The sequence below is a fragment of the Nansenia antarctica genome, assembly GCF_963989245.1.
Source record: "Nansenia antarctica genome assembly, chromosome: 10".
NCBI lineage: Eukaryota > Metazoa > Chordata > Actinopteri > Argentiniformes > Microstomatidae > Nansenia > Nansenia antarctica.
The window spans coordinates 32,751,695-32,771,544 of NC_137680.1; the positions used below are offsets into that span (position 1 = coordinate 32,751,695).

Consider the following 19,850-nt stretch of genomic DNA (forward strand, 5'->3'; position numbering starts at 1 on the left):
TTATTCATCCTGTGGGACGGGTCGTGACTCGCGAGCTCGGGGAGCACCAAGCAGCATCCCTAGGTGCTCCTCTGAGCACTGGCCCCCCAAAATTATGTGCACCCCTGATTATTGTACTTTTTATCTCTTTCATTACTTTCATTATTGAGTTGTTATTTTGTTGTTGTTGTTGTTGTTGTTGTTGTTTTGTTGAGAATGGAGCAAAAACGATTCAGTTGTCTATTACAACTGTATGCCATAAGTGACAAATGGAATCTCATTTGATTTGATTTAATTGGTTCTGTCAAGACGATACCATTTAAATGGTGGCCTGTGCTGTATGTCTTATCTGCAAATAATTATATTACAAAACAACATTCCTGCAGTCCTGTTCTAGTGTTGTGTGTAATGTGTTTGATGATGTTTTTTGTTTTTTTTACTGTATGGTAGATAATTAATGTTTGTTTTTCCAAAGTCAAATGTAACTTGAATAAAGACATTTTCATGGATATTCGGATTCAAAATATTTTTCTTTTCAGTACAGGGCAGTTGAGATTGATTGATTGATTTTTAATGCCTGAATCCAGCAATGAAAGTATCTAAGCAACGTAATGTAGCTAGCAAACAGAAAAACTGTCAGATCAGATATATAAACGGGTTATTTTGATAAACTTGACACATTTTGGGAATAGATATGGTTACTTTCTCGCCTGAAAACATATGAAAACTTCAGGGTTATATAGAATTTAAAATCCCCGCTGCCGAAATGCATTCTGGGATGCAGTATGCATACTTCAGTGTGAACAGTCTGCTGGTATTGGCATACTTATTATGAAGTTAGTAGGCAGTATGCAGTATATACTCATTGAGTATGCTAGTATGCAGTATGCTAGTACGCTATTTCGAACACAGCCATTGTGTAAAAACGGAGCAGCCACCTTCCTTGAGTTTTAGTTTTATGTAAATTGTTATTCATAAGCTAACCCCTACTCGGATGCTACACTTGTATAACAAATAAATATATTTTTCAATAAAAAGTGTATTTAACGTTAAATACTTGCATGCTACATTCCGGCATTGGTTAGTCTGTCTAGTTAGCAAATTCTCAGGGCAACTTTGTTTGTCCTTCGACGCTTGCCGTCGGTATTTGCAGCAGAAGTCCGCTGGTTAGTAAACAACCTGTTCCATGTTGTACAGATAGATCAGTAAGTAAGCACGTAGCTAGATCATTACTGTCGGTCTGTAGCGCATACTTCCTCATACATCCATCATACATCCTTATTAATAACCCCCCCTCTGCAGTTATGATGATGTGTTACTAGATAGCAGAGGTTAGACAGATAGATAGGCATGGGACTGTGTGACTGCCTGTCTACCGCCACTCTCTCCCTCTCTGCGCTTCTCGCCCTGGCTCTGTTGACACGTCTGTCACTTCATCATCTGTCAGACCCACGTGTGACACACACACACACACACACACACACACACACACACACACACACACACACACACACACACACACCCCTCTGATGCTAATAGGTCTGATGTCAAAGTCTGATGTATGTCTTTTTGGGGTAAGGCAAGGGTAAGGCAGACTAACACATTTTCCATATATGAATTCCATGAATGAAGAACGCAGGCAAAGATAAAACAGGCTCATACTTTAGTCATAAACATTCATTCATAGGCGTGTCAGCGCGCTGCGTTTGGATTGGCTTGGGATTTTTTCGAACCCGGAAGTGATACGAACGGGTCAGGCAGCAGAGAGAAGGTCCTGTTGGTGAAGTTTGATCAGAGAAGGATCGTGAACTGCAAATCGGAATGTGCAAGAGATTATAAGACTTTATAAGAGATTATAAGACTTTACTACGTAACTTTACTACGTTTTAGAAGGAGGGACAGTCATGGACCATGCAACAGGAGCTCAACTGATTGCTGAGGCACTGAGAACTCAGGTACAATCAATGGTTTGTCCTTAGTTTAGTTTAGTTTAGTTTAGTTTAGTTTAGTTAAGTTAAGTTTGTGCAATCACAATGTGATCCGCTCTTCTGTGTCCTTGCGTTGACTCAACAACCTGATCTCCGTGTGAATGAAGTGGGCCAGAGGTCATGCAGATGCAGCGTTGCATTGACAACTGGGCCAAGAGTGACATGCATTAGTATGATGGTTATTGAGTACATTCACTCCCTAGTATGAATCTACATCCCTTATCTTTGTGTACATTTTGTAAAAGCTGACGCTATAGAATATGATATGAATTTGCAATGTATTCAGTGTATCCAAGGAAAATGCCAAATCATCATATCTCTGCAGAATGTGGAATACATGTTCGGAATAGTTGGTGTTCCAGTCATAGAAGTGGCCATGGCAGCTCAGGCAGCAGGAATCCACTATGTCGGTATGCGGAATGAACAAGCGGTAAGCCACCTTTATGCCTCAGATTGTCATTTCATGAAAGTGGTTTTGGATGCACATTGACTATGATGATGTATCATCCCAACAGGCTTGTTATGCTGCATCTGCGGTTGGATACCTCACTGGACGGTATGAGCGCAATAATAGATTGAGTTTTTATTCGTAAGAATATCTGTAATGGATATCTTCTACGTTAGTGTGTCTCACGCACCATGTCATGTTCTACTGCCATCTCCATCTCCAGGCCAGGGGCCTGTCTGGTTGTGTCAGGACCTGGACTCATCCATGCGCTTGGTGGAATGGCCAACGCCAACGTCAACTGCTGGTATGACTTCACAAACAGAAAACCTACTTGTTGTTTTCTTTCATCTGTCTTGAAGCCGTTTAGATGACATGTCAGTCTGGGTCATCTTCTCTCTGCAGGCCTGTGGTGGTTATCGGCGGCTCCTCTGATCAAAACCAAGAAACGACAGGAGCATTTCAAGAGTTTCCTCAGGTATTGCACTGTTCTCTTTTCAGTTTTTTTCCAGAATGAGTTGCTTCCCTTTAATCAGGGGGCGGCGGTAGTCTAGAGGTCGGAGAGGCCGGTTAGCAATCGGATGGTCGCTGGTTCGATCCCCTCCTCAGGAGGGAGCTGAATGTACCCTTGAGCAAGGCACTTAACCCCTAATTGCTCCAGGGGCGCCGACTATGGCTGACCCTGTGCCTAGAGCAAAAAATACCAAATTCCAACAATTGACTGACATATTGCATGGAAATAAATTATTGATGTATTTATTCTACCAGGTGGAAGCCTGTCGCCTCTACAGTAAGTTCTCTGCTAGGCCCAGCAGCCTGCAGGTCATCCCCTCAGTCATTGAAAAGGTAGAGGGTCTATTTCTATTTTTCTGTCTAGTCCACTTCTTAACAATGGTCCATCTCACTCTGTTGCATTAAGATGGACATTCGGTATCACTTGGAACTATTGACTGATTTCTGACCCTTACGATGAAAATCCTTAGCTTTGCTTTTCACAACTACTGTCCATCTCCAAACCTGATCCTACGGTTTGGTCTGTCCATCTACACACCTGATCCTACGGTTTGGTCTGTCCATCTACACACCTGATCCTATGGTTTGGTCTGTCCATCTACAAACCTGACACTATGTTTGGTCTGTCCATCTACAAACCTGACACTATGTTTGGTCTGTCCATCTACAAACCTGATCCTACGGTTTGGTCTGTCCATCTACACACCTGATCCTATGGTTTGGTCTGTCCATCTACAAACCTGACACTATGTTTGGTCTGTCCATCTACAAACCTGACACTATGTTTGGTCTGTCCATCTCCAAACCTGACACTATGTTTGGTCTGTCCATCTACAAACCTGACACTATGTTTGGTCTGTCCATCTACAAACCTGACACTACGTTTGGTCTGTCCATCTACAAAGCTGACACTACGTTTGGTCTGTCCATCTCCAAACCTGACACTACGTTTGGTCTGTCCATCTACAAAGCTGACACTACGTTTGGTCTGTCCATCTACAAACCTGACACTATGTTTGGTCTGTCCATCTCCAAACCTGACACTACGTTTGGTCTGTCCATCTACAAACCTGACACTACGTTTGGTCTGTCCATCTACAAAGCTGACACTACGTTTGGTCTGTCCATCTACAAAGCTGACACTACGTTTGGTCTGTCCATCTACAAACCTGACACTACGTTTGGTCTGTCCATCTACAAACCTGACACTACGTTTGGTCTGTCCATCTACAAAGCTGACACTATGTTTGGTCTGTCCATCTACAAAGCTGTCACTATGTTTGGTCTGTCCATCTCCAAACCTGACACTACGTTTGGTCTGTCCATCTACAAAGCTGACACTACGTTTGGTCTGTCCATCTACAAACCTGACACTATGTTTGGTCTGTCCATCTCCAAACCTGACACTACGTTTGGTCTGTCCATCTACAAACCTGACACTACGTTTGGTCTGTCCATCTACAAAGCTGACACTACGTTTGGTCTGTCCATCTACAAAGCTGACACTACGTTTGGTCTGTCCATCTACAAACCTGACACTACGTTTGGTCTGTCCATCTACAAACCTGACACTACGTTTGGTCTGTCCATCTACAAAGCTGACACTACGTTTGGTCTGTCCATCTACAAACCTGATCCTATGGTTTGGTCTGTCCATCTCCAAACCTGACACTACGTTTGGTCTGTCCATCTCCAAACCTGACACTACGTTTGGTCTGTCCATCTACAAACCTGACACTACGTTTGGTCTGTCCATCTCCAAACCTGACACTACGTTTGGTCTGTCCATCTACAAACCTGACACTACGTTTGGTCTGTCCATCTCCAAACCTGATCCTATGGTTTGGTCTGTCCATCTCCAAACCTGACACTACGTTTGGTCTGTCCATCTCCAAAGCTGACACTATGTTTGGTCTGTCAATCTACAAACCTGATCCTATGGTTTGGTCTGTCCATCTCCAAACCTGACACTATGTTTGGTCTGTCCATCTACAAACCTGACACTATGTTTGGTCTGTCCATCTACAAAGCTGACACTATGTTTGGTCTGTCCATCTACAAACCTGACACTACGTTTGGTCTGTCCATCTACAAAGCTGACACTACGTTTGGTCTGTCCATCTACAAACCTGACACTACGTTTGGTCTGTCCATCTACAAAGCTGACACTACATTTGGTCTGTCCATCTACAAAGCTGACACTATGTTTGGTCTGTCCATCTACAAACCTGACACTACGTTTGGTCTGTCCATCTCCAAAGCTGACACTACGTTTGGTCTGTCCATCTACAAAGCTGACACTACGTTTGGTCTGTCCATCTACAAACCTGACACTATGTTTGGTCTGTCCATCTACAAACCTGACACTACGTTTGGTCTGTCCATCTACAAAGCTGACACTACGTTTGGTCTGTCCATCTACAAACCTAACACTACGTTTGGTCTGTCCATCTACAAAGCTGACACCACGGTTTGTCTCTCCTAGGCGGTGCGCACCAGCATGTACGGCCGTCCAGGTGCCTGTTATGTGGACATTTCTGGCGACATGGTTAATGCTACAGTGGACAGGAGCAAAGTGAGGTTTGTTTCCGCCATGGTAACTTATTACTGATACAGTGCCCTGCGTAAAGTAATGGGACAAGCATTTATTTTCTTCTTTTGGCTTGACACTCCAAAAGTTTGGATTTGAAATCAAACAATTACGATAAGGTTCCTTCCATTGACACGTCTTTGGTCCTCATGTTGACAGACACCGACAGCAAAACTCCAAATGCAAAAAAAAAGAGGCGTAAATCCATTTGAGAGCCAAAAGAGTAGAAAATGCTTTACTGTGCCGTTACTTCTGCACTGTAACTTCTGCACTGTTAGGGTTAGGATTAAAGGAAAAGTGATTTGGATTTCCGTTTGCTCACTTTTGGCGCTTTTCCATTGAAAGCATTCCGTCAAAATGCAGCACTATCATGCACAGATCAGCCTTAAAACATGTCACTTTAACAGGGATTAAAGTTCTCCTTCGCTACGACGGATTTCCGTCAATTTATTCCAAGTTGCGACGGATTTATTCCAAGTTGCGACGGATTTTACCTGGTGTAATATGATTTGTAGTGGCATACAATCTATTTTGATGTTGGTATTAGGTATATAAATGATATATAATAGCCTATATAGCCTACATATAGGCCTTTATTGGCTACAACTATGCGACAGTAACAGAGCGGGGTGCACTGACGCTGAACCCCTCATAGTGATAAGTAGGTGGACAATGCGTGGTGCTGAAATAGCCGACATGCGGTGTGTGGTTTGAAAAAAGTAACGCCAGCTCAGTAAATCATTCAAACTTAATGTTTACTTATAGGCTATGTGAATGTGACTGCACCACACATGTGAACAGTAACAAAGCAAATGCAGTTTAATTTTATGAAAAACATTGACAACAAAATCGGCGGAAAAAAAAAGCTGAATCCGCTTAGCCTATATGCTCCTGAAACGACAGAGCAAACACGCTACATTACTATGGATAATAATTACAATGAGCCATTCATTAAAAATAGCAAAAATAATATTAGGCTATTAAATCTCACTTAATGAGAAAACTGGCATCTCCCATCGGTCACTATCTGGTGATATGGACGTCTTTGAGTGTCTAGAAAAGCGCTAAAGTCGAATGTATTATTATTATTTATTATTATTATGGACGTCACTTTAATCCGGCAGTTCTCAAGGTTTTTATGCACCAATCGATTCCTCTAGCGCGTCTTTATCGCATTCATTGACGAAAAGGACGACTCGCATGTATAGGTGGAAGGGAACATTCATTGTGAGCACGTAAAGTGTGAGTCTCTCACAACGGCTTTGCATTGATGAAACCAGGTAGGATGAACGTATAGTTCACTGTCCATTCCTCTTTAAGTGCCCTGTTTCCACCATCAACTTTCCTCTTTAGACCTTTGGAGAGTGACATGATGTTTCTCTTGCTAGCTAGCAGGTTAAATGTTTAGCTAACTTCACCCGGCACGCAAACAACCAATCCAATAATAATGTGACCATGTAAATCTGGGAGGAGGGGGGAATAATTATCAGAATAAAAGTATGTTCTCTGGAAGAGCTGTACAACACACGCTGCCTCAGGAAGGCCTCCAAGATCTCCAGAGACCCATCCCACCCTGGGTACGAACACTTTGCTCGGCTGCCCTCGAACAGGCGGTTCAGGACCATGTTCGCAAGGACAAACAGACTGAAGCTCAGCTTCTACAGCAAAGACCTAGGTTCTAGGCCCTGGACAATCTAGACAATTTGATGGCAGCTACTAGATTGAAATCAAGTGCAACACGGAAACACAACTGTGAACATTTCAAACCTGCAAACTGCGACACTTTAAATGAATGTGCAATAACACTATGTGCAATATGACAACCCTCGGGTACATAAGGTTCAGAGAATAGGAAATGTTAGAATAGGTATAGCATAGCATAGAGTACAGCACAGTGTTTTATTTGTATAGTATAGTATAGTGGATAGTGTACATAGCCTTTATTTATGTAAACCAGCTCTTTTCCCTTCTTGTTTTTAGTTTTTTCTTTTTTTCCTAGCACCAGGGGAGCTCCCCCTCCCAAATTTCGTTGTTTGGTACCTGTACTATATCAATGACAATAAAGACCATTCATTCATTCATTCATTCATTCATGTTAAATAATTATTAGAATAAGTTAGGCTGCGCTACATCGTCAGTCCACACATTTATTATTCAAAACTATGGAAAAGGGTGAAACTACGTTTCAATGTTGTTGAGAATCACAACACAAACTCGCTAGTCAAGCCAAAATACTGCAGCGAAATGGATTGGACTGCTACCTAGTTAACTAGAACACTACTTTACATTGTTAGCAGGCTCACAAATTAAGCCGTGTTAGTTGAATAGCGATGTGTCATTGATTTTCTACAACGCGGAAATGTGTTCACATTTTTCGAAAGAAAAGTCAAAGCATTAGAACGTAGAACGGAAAATCGCACGCACGCTATGCGCACGGAAAGCCACTGGCCCCGATTTGGCCAGAATTTTTTTTTCCGGCAGGAGATTTTTTTTTTGCTTTAATCCCTGCTTTAAGTGCCTGTTACTTGCCGCTTTCAGTTCTTTGAGTTCACTAAGAGAGGCCTTCAGGTGGTGTGTGTTCACTAAGAGAGGCCTTCAGGTGGTGTGTGTTCACTAAGAGAGGCTTTCAGGTGGTGTGTGTTCACTAAGAGAGGCCTTCAGGTGGTGTGTGTTCACTAAGAGAGGCCTTCAGGTGGTGTGTGTTCACTAAGAGAGACCTCCAGGTGGTGTGTGTTCACTAAGAGAGGCCTCCAGGTGGTGTGTGTTCACTAAGAGAGGCCTTCAGGTGGTGTGTGTTCACTAAGAGAGGCCTTCAGGTGGTGTGTGTTCACTAAGAGAGGCCTCCAGGTGGTGTGTGTTCACTAAGAGAGGCCTTCAGGTGGTGTGTGTTCACTAAGAGAGGCCTCCAGGTGGTGTGTGTTCACTAAGAGAGGCCTTCAGGTGGTGTGTGTTCACTAAGAGAGGCCTTCAGGTGGTTTGTGGTGCAGTCAAGTGGATTGACAGTCGTTTTTAAACGTCCTTTCTCTCGGCAGAGTCGTGCCCTGTTGTCCCCCCCCTCCAGTAAGTTTGGCGGACCACCAGGCTATCACAGAAGCTCTTACTGTCTTGAAAGGGGCCGAAAGGCCTTTACTCATCATTGGCAAAGGTAACATAAAAACACAGATCCACATCTGAACAATCATGACCTGACTTCCCCTATCACCTATGACACACTAACACACTGATATGATGATGATGATGATGATGCAATAGAAGTAGAAGACCGTCATGAAGGGTCAGGGTAATGTCGCCCCCTACAGGTGCAGCCCATGGACGGGCAGAGAGGGCTCTGCGGGAGCTGGTGGAGGTGTGTGGCCTGCCCTTCCTGCCCACCCCCATGGGTAAAGGGGTGCTGCCTGACGACCACCCCAACTGTGTGGCTGCCGCTCGCTCCAGGTCAGCCTCTCCCCCCTGCCTTACCAGCCTAATATTCATATTCATTTCATATTCAACATGATTTAAAAGCTTCCACTTTACCATAGAAGATATCAACATGTAGTCGTGTAGAAACTTCACCAGATATTTTTCAACAACAACGACATCTCGTTTTTCTTGATTTTCTTTCATTTATTTCCCTCTTTGGCCCAATCCCATTCAAAATGTTTACCCCTACCCCTCGTTTTGGAGTGCTACTTTTCTGCTAGGCTCTCAGAACAGAGGAACAGAGTTAAGGGACAACCCTTCAAGACCCTGATATATCATCAGCAGTGGCGGGCGGTGCATTTCACACCTAGGCCTTCAGTGATGTCCGACACATTCCTACCTGAATTATTCTACCTCTTAATACCATCGTTATGACGCCATGGCTCTAGAAACTAGACAGAAACACAGTATAACCGGGCGTTGCATCACCTTAACATAGTCAGACAAGTACAACAGAGTTATATTAATATTTCCGAAGCATTTTTAATCAATAAATCCGCATTTACAATGAAGAGTGTTAAACTAACATCTTTAAGATCGCTACATTACCCACGTCTGTCGTCTCGTCCACCATAATAGCGACAAAGGGTGCCTTTTTAATCTCCATTTTGATCTCTTCTTCCATCACTTCAGCAATAGCAAAAATCAGGTCGTTTTGTATTTTGCCTGACGTCCCAGTAAACACTTTGTTTGTGGACAGGTGGTAATGTAAATCTGGGTTGTTTTCAGCCAGAAAAGAAAGAAGCTCAACGTAGTTTCCTCTGTTTGTGGACTTGGCGCTTTCATTGTGTCCCCTAAATGAAAGTTATTGTTTACCCAAAAACAGGACACAATCGATCAGTATTATCGATCAGTCAACGAAAGCTTTCGTTGTAAGGCTCCGTTTCCCTGCGCACTTTCAAAAGTTTCACATCTACCGGCATAGTTCCGCATCTCAATAGTGAATATCAATAGTGCGTATCAATAGTGCGTAGCAATAGTGCGTATCCAATCAAAAGACGTGCTGGGTGCTGACATCATTGAGCCTTACAGCAGGCGCCGTTGTTGCTTTTGCTCGCATCTACGTAGGTTTACTAGGTACGCCACAGGTTTTCTCGTTCCAATGTTAAGTTACAGGTCGAATCCGCAGCACCGTTTAATGTGAAGGCGGGCAGATTTTTGAGCCCCCTAGCAACACATTTTGATTGGATAAAAGCTCTAACATAAAGGCCAGCCCTCCAAATCTCAATCGGAGACTGGAAGCAGCGCAACCAAGAGGAAAGCTATGAAATGAAGAGAATAGACTATGGGGAATCATTAATACATATTTGTGGAAAATATATATTAAAATAAAATGTATATTCTGATGATGTTTAGGCCAGCAGAGAAGGCCTTGCTGGCCCTGACGGCACACCACTGATCATCAGTAGTATCATAGTAAAAGCATGGACGCTCGCGATTCGCTCACAGCTTAAGTTTCACGCTATCAATCCATCAAACAAGTCATCAAATAAAAAAGAACAATGCTTCATTATCAGGCCAGTTCATGACAGAATAGCGGTGCTCTGTAGGCTAGTAACGCGTGCTCCTACCCTGCCAGTCTGCACTGATATTAGAGGAGCGGTAACAACAGTGCAACAACTCTGCGACTGGACTTTAGTTACATTTCGGGCGTCATATGCCATCAAATGGGGGAAATGCGACATGGAAATATGTACAAATGCGGGACTGTCAGGCACAAATCACAAATCAGCCTTAACGTAACGTTAGCTAGCTAGCTAGTGACATCGGCATACTAGCCCTACCCCTACGCGTGAACGCGCGAAGCGGAGGGCCAAAGAGGTGAATTGGGATAGGGCCTTTTGTCTTTTTCCCTATTTGACACTGTGCTCTCTGTGTCCTCTCTCCCTCTATCCTCTCTCTGTATCCTCTCTCTCTGTATCCTCTCTCTCTGTGTCCTCTCTCTGTATCCTCTCTCTGTGTATCCTCTCTCTCTGTGTCCTCTCTCTGTATCCTCTCTCTCTGTATCCTCTCTCTCTATCCTCTCTCTCTCTCTGTATCCTCTCTCTCTGTATCCTCTCTCTCTGTATCCTCTCTCTCTATCCTCTCTCTCTCTCTGTATCCTCTCTCTCTGTATCCTCTCTCTCTGTATCCTCTCTCTCTGTATCCTCTCTCTCTGTATCCTCTCTCTCTGTATCCTCTCTCTCTATCCTCTCTCTCTCTGTATCCTCTCTCTGTATCCTCTCTCTCTGTATCCTCTCTCTGTATCCTCTCTCTCTGTATCCTCTCTCTGTATCCTCTCTCTCTGTATCCTCTCTCTCTGTATCCTCTCTCTGTATCCTCTCTCTCTGTATCCTCTCTCTGTATCCTCTCTCTCTCTGTATCCTCTCTCTGTATCCTCTCTCTCTCTGTATCCTCTCTCTCTCTGTATCCTCTCTCTCTGTATCCTCTCTCTGTGTATCCTCTCTCTCTGTATCCTCTCTCTGTGTATCCTCTCTCTCTGTATCCTCTCTCTCTCTGTATCCTCTCTCTCTCTGTATCCTCTCTCTCTGTATCCTCTCTCTGTGTATCCTCTCTCTCTGTATCCTCTCTCTCTGTATCCTCTCTCTCTGTATCCTCTCTCTCTGTATCCTCTCTCTCTGTATCCTCTCTCTCTGTCTCCTCTCTCTGTATCCTCTCTCTGTATCCTCTCTCTGTATCCTCTCTCTGTATCCTCTCTCTCTGTATCCTCTCTCTCTGTATCCTCTCTCTCTGTATCCTCTCTCTGTATCCTCTCTCTGTCTCCTCTCTCTCTGTATCCTCTCTCTGTATCCTCTCTCTCTGTATCCTCTCTCTCTGTATCCTCTCTCTCTGTATCCTCTCTCTGTATCCTCTCTCTCTGTATCCTCTCTCTGTCTCCTCTCTCTGTCTCCTCTCTCTCTGTATCCTCTCTCTGTATCCTCTCTCCCTGTATCCTCTCTCTGTCTCCTCTCTCTCTGTGTCCTCTCTCTGTATCCTCTCTCTCTGTATCCTCTCTCTGTCTCCTCTCTCTCTGTGTCCTCTCTCTGTCTCCTCTCTCTCTGTATCCTCTCTGTATCCTCTCTCTGTATCCTCTCTCTGTATCCTCTCTCTCTGTATCCTCTCTCTCTCTGTATCCTCTCTCTCTGTATCCTCTCTCTCTGTATCCTCTCTCTGTATCCTCTCTCTGTATCCTCTCTCTCTGTATCCTCTCTCTCTGTATCCTCTCTCTGTATCCCCTCTCTCTGTATCCTCTCTCTGTATCCTCTCTCTCTGTATCCTCTCTCTGTATCCTCTCTCTGTATCCTCTCTCTCTGTATCCTCTCTCTCTGTATCCTCTCTCTGTATCCCCTCTTTCTGTATCCTCTCTCTGTATCCTCTCTCTCTGTATCCTCTCTCTGTCTCCTCTCTCTGTATCCTCTCTCTCTGTATCCTCTCTCTGTGTCCTCTCTCTCTGTATCCTCTCTCTCTGTATCCTCTCTCTCTATCCTCTCTCTCTGTATCCTCTCTCTGTATCCTCTCTCTGTCTCCTCTCTCTCTCTGTATCCTCTCTCTGTATCCTCTCTCTCTGTGTCCTCTCTCTGTATCCTCTCTCTCTGTGTCCTCTCTCTGTATCCTCTCTCTCTGTATCCTCTCACTCTCTATCCTCTCTCTCTATCCTCTCTCTGTATCCTCTCTCTGTATCCTCTCCCTGCCACGGCCGTGACGTCCAGAGCTTTGCTCCAGGCAGACGTGGTGGTCCTGTTCGGCGCCAGGCTCAACTGGATCCTCCACTTTGGCCTTCCGCCCAGATTTGACCCTCACGTCAAGGTCATCCAGGTACGTCAGGGGTAGATTTGACCCTCACGTCAAGGTCATCCAGGTACGTCAGGGGTAGATTTGACCCTCACGTCAAGATCATCCAGGTACGTCAGAGGCTGGTCACGCAGACTTCGGTGCCAGTACTCAAGCTGTAAAAGAAAATCAGGGGGGATGGTGGATTTTATCATATGGGGAAAATTCTTGCATCCCCACAGCGTCAGTGACTTCAGTGTCAGTGACTTGGTAAAAATGTCATTGCATGTGTGTATTTTACTCAATATGCGCAAAACTAAATGTTGAAATAGCAGTAATACCACGTTCATTGATAAAATGACATACGGGATGGAAAGGGGGGATGGCCGTTTTAGGGGGGATGATTTTGATGTTTTTTATTTCAGGGGGGATGCCATCCCCCCTCATCCCCCCTCAACTCGAATGCTGGTCGGTGCACTGCGGAAGTTCATTGTGGTTGTAAAAAAGAATGTTAGGGGCGTGTGTGTGTGTTTGTGCTCATTCATACTGTAGGTCTATAGGCTCACATTCATAACAAGACTGTACAAGACTCCTTTGTACAGTAAGTCTGTGGTAGTCGTGTGTAGGGATGCCATAGCTGCCTTAGTGCTGTAAATCTCTGTCCAAGCTAAAAGGGAACAGACATGTCAGACATCTATATGCAGCATTAGCATGGTGTGGTGGTGGCGGTGATGGTGGCTGGGGATTTCTGGTGCTGTGTGTGTGTGTGTGTGTGTGTGTGTTCGTGTGTGTGTGTGTGTGTGTGTTTGTGTGTGTGTGTGTGTGTGTGTGTGTGTGTGTGTGTGTGTGTGTGTTCTCCAGGTCTGGCCTCGCCTCTACTCCAGCTGCTGTTATGTGTTTCCACATGGTTGTTTCTGTGTGTAACTCCTGGTATGTTGTAGTAACACAGCTGGTATGTTGTAGTAACACAGCTGGTATGTGTCTATATCCAGGTTGACCTTTGTGCTGAGGAGATGGGGAACAATGTGAGCCCTGCTGCAGCTCTCCTTGGGGACATCAACGCTGTCGTTACTCAGGTACATATACACTAGTAGTATGAACAACTTTTCCTGTTAGAATCGTATTCTCAATTCCTACTAAGGAATGTATGCTGGCAGTTGGATTATCTAGGGGCAAAATAGGCCTGTACTGACTTTATTTTGTTTCATAATGTTTTTCAGACTTTCTCATAATTTTTTGGTCTTAATTCTTTTAGCTCCTGGAGCGTGTTCGACAAGACGGGTGGACATATGGAGCCGATACAGAATGGTGGACGACACTGAAAGAGAAGATTGCGTCCAATGCGACGATATCAAAGGCGTGTATCTATTATATATTTTTTGTGATCAAATGTTTTTTATTATTTTCTTTTTTCATTCATTTAGTTTATGTTAGTATTTATAAACACATTGTTTTTCTTTTCCTATTCTCCCACCAAATTCTAGGGTTAGAATGCTCTGTCTTGTTCGTCATTGCGAATAGGTTTTGATTCTCTGTCTCTCTCTCTCACTCTCACTCTCTCTCTCTCTCACTCTCTCTCTCTCTCTCACTCTCTCTCTCACTCTCTCTCTCTCTCTCTCTCTCTCTCTCTCTCTCTCTCTCTCTCTCTCTCTCTCTCTCTCCAGACCATGGCTCTGCAGGCCACCCAGCCCATGAACTACTACCAGGTATTCCACCACATCTCTCAGCTGCTGCCTCAGGACTGTATCATAGTGAGCGAGGGGGCCAACACCATGGATATCGGCCGCACGATGTTGAACAACTACCTTCCTCGACACAGGCAAGGCGCTGCTCACTCAAAGGAAGTTAAAGGCCAAATTCACCAAATACCCTTTGCCTTTTTACGCTGTTTAATCACTGAGAATGGTCACCTGACTTCCTCCTTCCCTTGTGCATTCAATGTTGTCCTGGGGCTGACTATACTATACTATACTATATTCTAAACTATACTATACACTATGTACTCACTATGTCACTATGGGGCTGGGGCTGACTAAACACTATGTACTCACTCACTCACTTCTTTTTTTATTTTATTTTAAGCACAAAGATTGTTCGTCATAACATTTACTCTCGTACCTGCTTTACTTTCCTACAGGGTCTTTTTTTTTTTAATGCAGCCTTGTGTTCTGTCTGTCTGTCTGTCTGTCTGTCTGTGTCTGTCTGTGTCTGTCTGTGTCTGTCTGTGTCTGTCTGTCTGCAGGTTGGATGCCGGTACGTTTGGTACCATGGGGGTGGGCCTTGGCTTTGCCATCGCCGCTGCAGCGGTGGAGAAGAGCCGGAACACGGGCCAGAGGGTGGTGTGTGTGGAGGGAGACAGCGCCTTTGGCTTCTCTGGGATGGAGGTGGAGACCATGTGCAGGTGAGACCATGTGAGACCATGTGAGACCATGTGCAGGTGAGACCATGTGAGACCATGTGAGACCATGTGCAGGTGAGACCATGTGAGACCATGTGAGACCATGTGAGACCATGTGAGACCATGTGAAGGTGTGACCATCACTCCGTTTCCCCCCGATATGTGAACCTCTCCAAGCCTATTGGATGGTTGATGCTTTCCTCCTGTGAACAGGTACAAGCTGCCCATCCTCATCATCGTGGTCAATAACAACGGGATATACAGCGGCGTGGACACAGAGACCTGGGAGATGATGGGGAAGATGGGAGATCTGACCACCGTGTGAGTTATGGGACTGACATCGGCATGCTCTCATGATACTTCAACTGTACCCTCTCATACCCTCTCATACTTCAACTGTACCCTCTCATACTCCAACTGTACCCTCTCACACTCCAACTGTACCCTCTCACACTCCAACTGTACCCTCTCATACTCCAACTGTACCCTCTCATACTCCAACTGTACCCTCTCATACTCCAACTGTACCCTCTCATACTCCAACTGTACCCTCTCACACTCCAACTGTACCCTCTCACACTCCAACTGTACCCTCTCATACTCCAACTGTACCCTCTCATACTCCAACTGTACCCTCTCATACTCCAACTGTACCCTCTCATACTCCAACTGTACCCTCTCATACTCCAACTGTACCCTCTCACACTCCAACTGTACCCTCTCACACTCCAACTGTACCCTCTCATACTCCAACTGTACCCTCTCATACTCCAACTGTACCCTCTCACACTCCAACTGTACCCTCTCACACTCCAACTGTACCCTCTCATACTCCAACTGTACCCTCTCACACTCCAACTGTACCCTCTCACACTCCAACTGTACCCTCTCACACTCCAACTGTACCCTCTCACACTCCAACTGTACCCTCTCATACTCCAACTGTACCCTCTCACACTCCAACTGTACCCTCTCATACTTCAACTGTACCCTCTCATACTCCAACTGTACCCTCTCATACTCCAACTGTACCCTCTCATACTCCAACTGTACCCTCTCACACTCCAACTGTACCCTCTCACACTCCAACTGTACCCGCTCATACTCCAACTGTACCCTCTCACACTCCAACTGTACCCTCTCGTGAAGGTCCAGTGGTGACCTTGTGGTTGTGGTTGTCCTCCCCCCCAGAGCCCCCCCCGTGACCCTGCTGCCCGAGGCCCGCTACGACCAGGTCATGACGGCCTTCGGAGGGCGAGGGTTCCTGGTGCGGACGGAGGAGGAGCTGCTAGGCGCCTTGCAGCTCAGCCTGAGTGACTGGGAGGGCCCGAGCCTCGTCAACGTCCTCATAGACCCCGCCTCGGACAGGAAGCAACAGGTAAACCAATGGAAAACCGATGGAAAAAGGTACACGAATTAGCTCCTCTGAGATAATTCCTTCAGACGTTAGCTGCGCTAACACACCTCTCTGGCGGTGTCATCCAAGTTATCAGGCCGGCGTTTCGATCTGTGAGAGGGGGGGAAAAAAAAGAATCATGAAAGCCCTCGGATACAAAAATGAAAGGAGAGAGCCGCAGAAGGAATGTCCTGAGGTCATGTGACCTGTCATGTGACCTGTCATGTGACCTGTCTCTCCACACAGGGCCGTAGTGGGGCCGTGTGAGTGAGTGACAGGCCTGGCAGCAGTGTGTAATCCTTGAATCCAGGTGCACCGCGGAACTGTTGTGTTCCACCACACGGGCCATCCCCCTCCACCTCACGGCCGACCTGACCTTTCTATTTCAGGCACCCCCCCCCCCCCCCCCCCCGTAATTAGAGGGGTGACCCTCCCCTTTGTTTGTGTTGTTTGACGTGTATCCACGCAACCCCCTGCAGACGTGCTGGAGGATTGGATGCTATGCTGACAGTGGAACACTGGAGCAGAGAGGCCCGTCGTCCCTCTCCCGGGGGGGGCACAGCGAGGGTCTCCTCAGGGGCAGGTGGTCCTCCGCTGTGCTGCAGAGCTGCTGGACTGGGTCTATAACAGAGCTGCTGGACTGGGTCTATAACAGAGCTGCTGTACTGGGTCTATAATGGTGCTTTTCCATCTGGGTCCCGCTTTAGCGCAGTACGCATCAGTTCGAGGTCAGGTCGGGTCACTTTGATCTGTTCTGGTTTTCCATTATACACAAACCGACCCGGAATAGTAGGAGGAGTAGACGATAGTAGGCGGAGTTACGCGTCACACGCAGCCTGGCAAAAAGCTTCCGGGTGTACACAGCAACAGCAGTGATTTTTTGGGGAGAGAAAGAGAAAGAGAGAGAGGAAGCTATGTACACATAATAAAGTCATGTTTTTTGAACCCTTAAAACCACTGCCTTCACTTGTCTGCTTTATGAACTGTAGTATCATCATCGGGAAACGCAGACAAGACGCGAATCTACCGGAATTTGACTCATGACACAGCCGGTGTTATTCACAGACAAACACGGTGCCGTTTGCGGGTTAATAACTTCGGTTTACCGGGGGTTAGGATAACAATTCAAACGTGTCCTGAAAGAGGAGAAGCCAGGGAATTCAAAAGTTTTTGAATGGAGTCGATCCTCCACTCCTATCACCGTGGACACAGCGCGGAGCGAATTCCCTGTTAAAACCGGCATTTGACTCATGAGTGAATGGTGAAAATGGCTGGACGGCTGCGGGCGAACTCCCGGTTCATCGAGTTTACGGTTAAAAGCATAACTTCTCGGGGTGTCAGCGCGGTGGTTAAGGGCTCAAAATGACCGTAGACAGATGGTGAAGTTAGCAAAGGAGTATTGTGTTTTTTTACCACCTCCACAGCCGGTGTTATTCACGGACAAACACGGTGCATAATAGCGATTTTTGTGTTGTGCTTGTTGTAAATAAAAGTTATATGATTCATTGAAATGACATTAAACTAAGATAATACGATGGTCAGCATAATTTTCCGAATCTTTATTAATAAGCTATTACAGAAAATGTAGTGACATTTTCCTAGTGAATGTGGTATTTTCAAGATGGCGGTTGTGAAGAAATAATATGGGATGGGACATGGGATGACGATTGTCCATTGACCAATCAACGGTGTGCAGCGTCACACGTCACACGCAGCCTGGCAAAGAGACCCGGATATGAAATTAAAAGACCCTGCTCCGATGTGGGACCTGGGACCGAAGCGACCTGGAACGACGAATGGAAAAGGGGAACGAAGCGGGCTGACCTGGGTCAGCACCAGGTCAGCACCAGGTCTGCAACGTAGTGGAAAAGTGCCATAACAGAGCTGCTGTACTGGGTCTATAACAGAGCTGCTGTACTGGGTCTATAACATTCATTCTGATGTTCCAAACCCATCATGTGGTTCAGGAAGGGTCCACAGTATGTGTAGGGCTTTTGTAGGGCAGAGAGGCTTTGATTGAAACCAGGAACGGGGAGGCAGCGGAGGCAGATAGTATCACCTGTCATACTCCCAATGAAAACAGCTGTTATGTTTTTTTTGTTTTTTGAAATAGATATTAAAAATGTTTCACTTATCTGTGTTAGAACCATTGTCCTCATCGCACGGCACTGATTGAAACACATGGTACCAGCTGTGGTTCGCTCACATAATCACATATGGCGTTTGTGTGCTACTGTTTCCTGTTTACTCTCCTGTTATTTGTGGTTCATCCCATCCTGACTGGCTTCTTCCTGTGTCTTCTAGGAGTTTCCTTGGCTCACACGCTCCAACCTGTAGACCCCAGGAGGAGAGGCCTAGCGATGGGAACTGACTCCTGATGTCCTTCAGACGGAGAGTCAGCCATGTGCCTCTCTGGAACATTCTGTTTGCTATAAGGAGGCAAAGCATCTATAATATATCTATAAATAATTATGTTTCTATGAAATGTTGAAATCACGTTGACTACATTGTAGCATTATACTAATTTTGTAGATGATTATTACCACAATTAAGACAAATGTAGGCCTACTTGTAAAATGTTTTCTTTTTTACTAAGTATTTTGGAAAATAAACCTCTTTGCCATTTTGCTGGAAGTGACAATTGTTTTTTTAATTGATCAGAAATGTTGACTTGAGAGTCCATTTAGTAACTGAGAGACATATTGTACTGCCCATGACATGATTATGTCAATGATTACGGTATGTTTTCCAATTCCCACTTAAGAACCTTGTCAAATGCTACCTTCCGAAACATGAGTTACCCTTCTTTTCATCAATGGTCACTGTGACCTGCCCCCAGCTACAATACCCAGACGACTGCTGATGGAGCGTGTGTGTGGAGGGAGCGTGTGTGTGGAGGGAGCGTGTGTGTGGTTAAGTCCAGGGCAGGCAACATCTTCCCCTAACCCAAACCCCTCTTCAGGGTGTAATCGATGAGTGAACAATGTCTTCTTCTGTGTGATATTGGCACTGAGCTAGATGAGAATACGCTCCCTGTACTGACAGTGGTGTGTGTGTGTGTGTGTGTGTGTGTGTGTGTGTGTGTGTGTCCCTGCCTGGCCCTCAGCCCCCTGCATGCCTCCCATTCCTCCTTATAGGTCAGGGATTTTCACTGGGCCTGAGCAGACAGCTGGGTCCCTGCCCCCCCCCTGTCAGCCCCGCCTCCGCGGCCGTAACGGAACACCGCCACCCGCAATAATCTCTTTTCTCTGGAAAAGCCAGCGAGTGTTTTTCTTATTTCACGACGCCCATCTCTTAGTCTGTAGGCTGCGTCACAGGAGTTAGAGCAC

At 45.5% G+C, this 19,850-nt stretch overlaps 1 protein-coding gene across 2 annotated transcripts; it reads left to right on the forward strand.

The window, feature by feature from the left end:
• The first annotated feature begins 1,739 nt into the window (after nt 1-1,739).
• On the forward strand, nt 1,740-19,147 carry hacl1 (2-hydroxyacyl-CoA lyase 1). 2 transcript variants are annotated; one of them, XM_080541260.1, is made up of 17 exons: nt 1,740-1,934; nt 2,254-2,397; nt 2,483-2,523; nt 2,639-2,719; nt 2,818-2,890; nt 3,181-3,258; nt 5,411-5,505; nt 8,548-8,660; nt 8,815-8,950; nt 12,667-12,772; nt 13,720-13,803; nt 13,983-14,084; nt 14,392-14,546; nt 14,970-15,128; nt 15,339-15,446; nt 16,317-16,503; nt 18,826-19,147. In XM_080541260.1, exons 1-17 carry the CDS (start codon nt 1,884-1,886, stop codon nt 18,856-18,858), a joined length of 1,746 nt encoding a protein of 581 aa, XP_080397386.1. In that variant the 5' UTR covers nt 1,740-1,883; the 3' UTR covers nt 18,859-19,147. The 2 variants fall into 2 exon arrangements, with proteins under 2 accessions (XP_080397386.1, XP_080397387.1); XM_080541261.1 differs by having other exon boundaries at nt 2,293-2,397.
• Nucleotides 19,148-19,850: the final 703 nt, after the last annotated feature.

Coding starts and splice junctions, on each gene's coding strand:
- hacl1 (XM_080541260.1), top strand. CDS start 1,884: ATGGACCATGCAACAGGAGCTCAACTGATTGCTGAGGCACTGAGAACT. Junction 2,398..2,482: donor GTATGCGGAATGAACAAGCG/GTAAGCCACCTT, acceptor TCATCCCAACAG/GCTTGTTATGCTGCATCTGC. Junction 2,891..3,180: donor CATTTCAAGAGTTTCCTCAG/GTATTGCACTGT, acceptor TTATTCTACCAG/GTGGAAGCCTGTCGCCTCTA.